At 41.3% G+C, this 7,357-nt stretch overlaps 1 protein-coding gene across 1 annotated transcript; it reads right to left on the bottom strand.

Annotated features, from left to right (window-relative positions):
* Window positions 1–317: 317 nt before the first annotated feature.
* LOC136764012 (GTPase IMAP family member 9-like) lies at window positions 318–3,410 on the bottom strand. Its single transcript, XM_066717841.1, has 3 exons — window positions 3,368–3,410; window positions 974–1,153; window positions 318–805 (listed from the first exon to the last, which is right to left on the bottom strand). Exons 1-3 carry the CDS (start codon window positions 3,408–3,410, stop codon window positions 318–320), a joined length of 711 nt encoding a protein of 236 aa, XP_066573938.1.
* Window positions 3,411–7,357: the final 3,947 nt, after the last annotated feature.

The raw sequence follows: 7,357 nt of genomic DNA, 5'->3' as shown, positions 1-7,357 counted from the left end.
TATTATTGATCAGAATAAATATTTGGATAGAAATCAGGTTTTATTCAGAAATAAATCAGGAAAGGCATAACATTCCAAACTGTTAGTAGGTTACAAATACACATTACAAAAGAGTACGCACACCAGTAATATAGATGAGGCACAGGTCAGTGGGAACAATATAGCCTAGTACAAGAAGGAATAGAATACTGCACACTCGAAATAAACCCCCAAATTATTACATTATTAAAAATCTGACATTTTGGCAACACGGTGAAGATACCTGTTGAAAAATATATTTTTAACTGAAAAAATATACTGGGAGTTATTTATATCATTTACTTGTGCATCCTCTCCTTCAGCTCATCCAGGTTCCTGTTTACTTCCTCCCCAAACTGCCGTCTCAGCTCCTCAAGCTTCCTGTTCAACTCATGCTCAAGCCGCAGTCTCAGATCCTCCACGTAGCTGCCAAGCTCCTCCTCCTGCTCCCTCTGCAGCTCCTTCTCCATCTGCCTCACTCTCCTCCCCACCTCCTGATGGAGCTCCTCTCGTAGAAACACATCTCCTCCGCCCCCCTTCTCTGCCACCATCTTGTCTATCTTCTCCAGGAGCCCTGACACCTGATCGATATTGTTATCACTGAGAACATGATACCTGCTCCCACACATCTCAACCAGCCTCCGGAGTTCCTCCCCACCTCTCTCTATGTGCTGCTCGATGGTGATCTCTCCTAGCTTTTCCCCCCTTGTGAACAGAACTACAGTGTATGTCCAGACTCGTTTACTGAGGAGCTCCAGGTGCTCCTTCACTGCTCTACTGTCTCTCTCTGAGAAAGGGCCCACAGGAATAAGCAGGAGGAGAGCATGGGGCCCTGGGGGGCACAGAGACACACTGCTCTCAATCAGCCATTTAACCCACACTGGGCTGTCCTTGGCAGAGACTGGTTCCCAGCCTGGTGCTCTGACTACAGTGACCAGCCTCCTGGCTACTCTACCCTCAAATCTAGCTGCCTGTTTCTTGAGACCCTGCAACTTCCTTGTAATCTTCGTATACTCCTCTCTGCCCAGGATGGTGTTTAAGGCTGTACTCTTGCCAGCCCCACTCCCACCCAACAGCACAATCCTCAGCTCTGAAAGACGCTGTGCCTCACGGATAGCAGCCTGGCTTCCCTCCCCTGTCAGAGAGAAACAACACAGTTTATTCCTTTTCACCAATGTGCTACTTGTAACAGAAATGTGATTTGACAACATTTCTGTGTGAGAGACTATGTCTGAAAGGCTTGTCCTTGATCAGTTATTTCAGATCTGTTTTTCTCACTCTCACTCACTCTTTCTTAGTAAATATTTTTCTAATTTATTTACTTAGGAAATATGTATATATAAAAGTATATAACTCATGTTTTCTCTGCTATGTGAAACAATTGCAAAGTAATTCTTTACAACTGCTCCTTAAATCCTAAAGTTGCTAAAACTCCTTAATACCGTAAACAATATTGCCTATCAGTTATGCTACTCTCTACAAAAAAAAGTCTGGATGATTTTATGTGGTCAACTTAAAGACCGTATTCAATCCTGTCTACATTTGATCTTACTTCAAAACAATGCAAACATTTTCTGATTTTCTTTGATTTTAAAAATTCCAACCTGAAACTGAAAGCACTTCTGTACTTTGCAGGCTTTTGTTCTACCATATACACTCACCTAAAGGATTATTAGGAACACCATACTAATACTGTGTTTGACCCCCTTTTGCCTTCAGAACTGCCTTAATTCTACGTGGCATTGATTCAACAAGGTGCTGAAAGCATTCTTTAGAAATGTTGGCCCATATTGATAGGATAGCATCTTGCAGTTGATGGAGATTTGTGGGATGCACATCCAGGGCACGAAGCTCCCGTTCCACCACATCCCAAAGATGCTCTATTGGGTTGAGATCTGGTGACTGTGGGGGCCAGTTTAGTACAGTGAAACCAATTTGAAATGATTCGACCTTTGCGACATGGTGCATTATCCTGCTGGAAGTAGACATCAGAGGATGGGTACATGGTGGTCATAAAGGGAGGGACATGGTCAGAAACAATGCTCAGGTAGGCCGTGGCATTTAAACGATGCCCAATTGGCACTAAGGGGCCTAAAGTGTTCCAAGAAAACATCCCCCACACCATTACACCACCACCACCAGCCTGCACAGTGGTAACAAGGCATGATGGATCCATGTTCTCATTCTGTTTACGCCAAATTCTGACTCTACCATCTGAATGTCTCAACAGAAATCGAGACTCATCAGACCAGGCAACATTTTTCCAGTCTTCAACTGTCCAATTTTGGTGAGCTTGTGCAAATTGTAGCCTCTTTTTCCTATTTGTAGTGGAGATGAGTGGTACCCGGTGGGGTCTTCTGCTGTTGTAACCCATCCGCCTCAAGGTTGTACGTGTTGTGGCTTCACAAATGCTTTGCTGCATACCTCGGTTGTAACGAGTGGTTATTTCAGTCAAAGTTGCTCTTCTATCAGCTTGAATCAGTCGGCCCATTCTCCTCTGACCTCTAGCATCAACAAGGCATTTTCGCCCACAGGACTGCCGCATACTGGATGTTTTTCCCTTTTCACACCATTCTTTGTAAACCCTAGAAATGGTTGTGCGTGAAAATCCCAGTAACTGAGCAGATTGTGAAATACTCAGAGCGGCCCGTCTGGCACCAACAACCATGCCACGCTCAAAATTGCTTAAATCACCTTTCTTTCCCATTCAGACATTCAGTTTGGAGTTCAGGAGATTGTCTTGACCAGGACCACACCCCTAAATGCATTGAAGCAACTGCCATGTGATTGGTTGGTTAGATAATTGCATTAATGAGAAATTGAACAGGTGTTCCTAATAATCCTTTAGGTGAGTGTATATATATATATTTATAATATACAGCTCCAAGTTCAGAAATCAATGTTAAGTGGTTGTCATATATTTGTATTATAACTGAAATCCACTCTATAGTGGTATTCATCTATGAGTCCAATTATTTGAATACAATTGTATGAGCCCTGAGCTGTGAGCCAGTCCCAGTGTCCCCATAGCTGCCCAGTGGAGCTGCACAGGACTGAGCAGCCAACACCAATTCAGAATATTTTATCAATCTTTGTAAATCTATGTGTGATCCTAATATTTATCACATGCCATTTCTTGTGTATTTAAAATATTTTTGTTAGTAATTCCTGTTAATTTGATGTTGAAAATATATTGCAAAAATACCTCACTGTTAATTCCCAATTTATACAATCAACATATGTATTATAGATTAAATAATATAAATAGTATACTGGATTTGAAAAATATACATTTGTACTCTATGGTCAGTGAACCAAATACAGCTCACTCACCAGGTGAGTGACTCACCTGGGTCCTGGGCTGAGGGTGAAGGAACCATCTCAAAATCCATGTCTGTGTTTTCACGCTCTGGTTGCCGCTCTGGGTGCCGCTTGGTTCAGTCCAGTCCGCTCACTGTGCTGGTTCCTAAAGCTACGCCTGATTCTGGCTGTCCAAGAGAGCTGTCGCAGCAGCGTTACTTCATACTTGTTCTTCTTTGTTGGAGGCCCCACTGGGAGAGGAAGTGGGCTGTGGGTTTTGATGTCATACTGTGAATGAACGCAGGTTCCATTCAAGTGAGGGGTGACACTGAGGTGAGTCCTGTTCACTGTGTCAGTTAGGAAAAAACTAAGAGCCATGATGAACATAAATCCCTGCTGTACTATACTGTTGATCTCCAGTACAGTTGTTCTGCTCATGACACACAGATCTTTTGACAGAGAAGTTGCCAGAGCAGAAGCTCTAAAATCAAAGACTGTAAGTCAGCATAACCTTTGACAATCTAATAATTGTCAATATGGGGACACACTCGCAAAATCGTGACTGTAATCGTCACTGGCAAGGTATAAAACCCCAATTCCGAAGAAGTTCTGACAGTATGGAAGATTCTAATAAAAACAAAGAGGGGTGATTTGTAAATGTCCTTTTACTTGTATTTAAACAAAAAACATATAAAGATGTTTTACCTAATCAACTGCATAGTTTTTTTTAAGGTAAACGTTTATTTTGAAATTGATGCATGTTCCAAAAAAGTTGGCACGGGGCAATTTAGGACTTATAGCGATGTGACACGTTGAAATAAGAAGGTGATGTGAAACAGGTGCAATCGTGTAATCATAGTATATAAGGAGCCTCCAAAAAAGGTCTAGTCCTTCAAGAGCAAGGATGGGTCGAGGCTCGCCAATCTGCCAACAGACGCGTTGTGCTCTCCTGCCCAAAGAGGAAAAGGACCATCCAAGCTGTTATTAGCATCAGGTCCAAAAGCCAGCATCTGTCATGGTATGGGGGAGTGTCAATGCCCATGGCATGAGTAACTTGCACATCTGTGAGGGCACCATTAATACAGAAAGATATGTACACATTTTGGAGCAACATACCATCCAGACTTCATCTTTTCCAGGGACGTCCCTGCATTTTCCAGCAGGACAACGGCACACCACATTCTGCCCAGATTACAAGCGCATGGTTGCATAAGCAGAGAGTGCGGATGCTAGCATCGCTTGCCTGCAGTCCTGACCTGTCTCCAATTGAGAATGTGTGATGCATTATGAAGTGCAAAATAAGGTAACGAAGGCCCCAAACAGCACAGCTGAAGAAATGCATAATGGATGAATGGGGGAAAATTCTGCATGCTTAAAGCAGTGCCCAAACGCTTAATAAGTGTTACACAGTGGTAAACAGTTGACTGTACCAACTTTTGTGCAGTGTGTTGCAGTCATCAGATTTGAAATTAGTGTATATTTTAAAAACTTAAATTCACAAAGTAAAACATCAAATAATGTGTTCATAATGTATTTTTAATATAGTACAGGGTGAATTGAATTTTCAAATGACTCAAATATTCAAATTGTTTTATTGCATTTTCCATACTGTCCCAACTTTTTTAGAATTGGGCTTGTACTTTACATCATTAGCTCTTTCACTACAGGTGGCCTTATAGGAATTGAGATCCTGGGATGAACATACATGAATCCCAGGATGAGGGCTGAAAAGCTGTCAGCATTGGGCATGGCTGAAATGCACCTAAAACTCACAGCCAGTGTTCCCAGGGGAACCTATTTAAACATGGCCCCCATTCACAGGAAGTGAAATGTCAGAGGTGACTCTAATGGGAAAAGACAGGAGCCCCATGTATTAGATTGGCTTTTTTTTCCCCTAATCATTCATCGCTAAAACATTTTTTTATACTGATCTCCATGGCAGCGTCACAGACAATCAGTACAGACACTGTTCAATGCAGCACAATGCAGGTACAATGAAAAAAAAAACTCAACCCCCCCCCTCAAAACCCCACACACCCATCCCATATTCAGCTTCTTCCGCTTCATTTAACAATGACAAAAACACTGAGAATATACAGTGTTACATCTCAGCTGGGTCTCTACTGTCTAGTAAAGAGGAAAAACATTGCCCAAACATATGACCCCAACCCATCCAGAGTCATTACTGTTCTGACTGACGCACATAATCAACACATATCACAGGTCCCTCTCTGCAACTATACACACAAAGTGCAAATGGTATAATTTTGCATGTGGATATATAGTAGGCTATATTTGGTTCAATATTTAATATATTTTAAATACGTTCTGGAAATTTCTATGGCCACAAATTCACTTTATGCTGTGTTCTCTTAATAGCAATGTTGCCACAACATTGCTTGTTTAGCTGGGTATCACTTTATAATGTAATATTATGATTCCTTATTTTTTCCCTCTCTTCCTGTTGGCCAAGGGTTCCTCATGTTGTTCTTCTAAAGAGCCAGGTGGCTGTTTCCTGGCGTATCTGCAGAGTGGAGTTCAGGGATCTCTAGTTCAAGCCAGCAGGCTTACCAGCAGAATCTGTGAAGCACAAAAAAGCATTGTGTTAAATTTGAGCACAGATAAAAATGTGGAAGTAGAAGTGAAAGTCAGATCGAGCCTTCCTGGGTAACACAATTCATGTGGTATTGAATGAATAGTATTGCGACTGTATCGAGTGATTCGAAAGGCTGCAGTCCTCGAGACATCAGAAAGGCAATATACAAATGAACCCATTGTTATCTTTGATCTGCAGTCAACATTTGTATGTATTTCCTATTTACATATCTAGGGATGTGGTTGTGTAATGATCCATGTGATGCAGATATAGAGTATAGCCTACAATTTGTTTAACATACAGATATGATAGTGCAACTGGGAAAGTGATGGTTTATATAACAGAGGGCAAAAGAAGACTATATTTTGGGAAGTGGAGAGAGACATATCCCTCTATGGCATGAATTTTTATTTTGGGGGAGGGGAAATATTTCACCCCATTTTCTGGGAACCTGGGGGTCCCTGATAATATATCCATCATAAAATATGTCCCCCCCACCCCCAACCAGATATTGGTTTGTTGCCTCAGGGCAACAATGTGTGAGGGTACTGAAACACCAAAGTTTTCTATAGTACATATGATACGTGGAATAAGGAAACAAGCAATATATGCATTAGAAAAAGTTTTATTTTGACAAACATCAACCACAAATGGTTCCAACCAATCACAATTTAAAGTCAAAACATTAAACAATCAAATACATAAACTACTACTAATTACAACTAACATCTCATGTATAAATGTTTCTCACATTTCATATAAATATATAACCAACATCAACATTACTGTCTCTGTGTGTGTGTATGTGTGTGAGAGACTATCATGATGCAGGAGGAGCCAGGTGGGGCCAGTTAGGTGTGAATTGGTGGTAGGTAGACAAAAGCTACTTAAAGCAGCTGTTGAGACCAAGAGGTAATCAGAAGTATTTGCAAGTTTCCACAGACAGAGACAGGGGAGAACAGCCCATACAGAAATCTGATAAATGCCCATAGATGAACATATATATATGTTCATACAGTGAGGGAAAAAAAGTATTTGATCCCCTGCTGATTTTGTACATTGGCCCACTGACAAAGAAATGATCAGTCTATAATTTTAATGGTAGGTGTATTTAAACAGTGAGAGACAGAATAACAACAAATAATCCAGAAAAACGCATTTCAAAAAAGTTGATTTGCATGTTAATGAGGGAAATAAGTATTTGATCGCCTATCAATAAGCAGGATTTCTGGCTCCCAGGTGTGTTTTATACAGGTAACGAGCTGAGATTAGGAGCACTCTCTTAAAGGGAGTGCTTCTAATCTCAGGTCGTTACCTGTATAAAAGACACCTGTCCACAGAAGCAATCAATCAATCAGATTCCAAACTCTCCACCATGGCCAAGACCAAAGAGCTGTCCAAGGATGTCAGGGACAAGATTGTAGACCTACACAAGGCTGGAAT

This window comes from Amia ocellicauda, chromosome 12, assembly GCF_036373705.1.
Source record: "Amia ocellicauda isolate fAmiCal2 chromosome 12, fAmiCal2.hap1, whole genome shotgun sequence".
Classification (NCBI taxonomy): domain Eukaryota; kingdom Metazoa; phylum Chordata; class Actinopteri; order Amiiformes; family Amiidae; genus Amia; species Amia ocellicauda.
The sequence above is the reverse complement of the archived record's forward strand: the minus strand, read 5'-3'. Positions and strand labels throughout refer to the sequence as shown.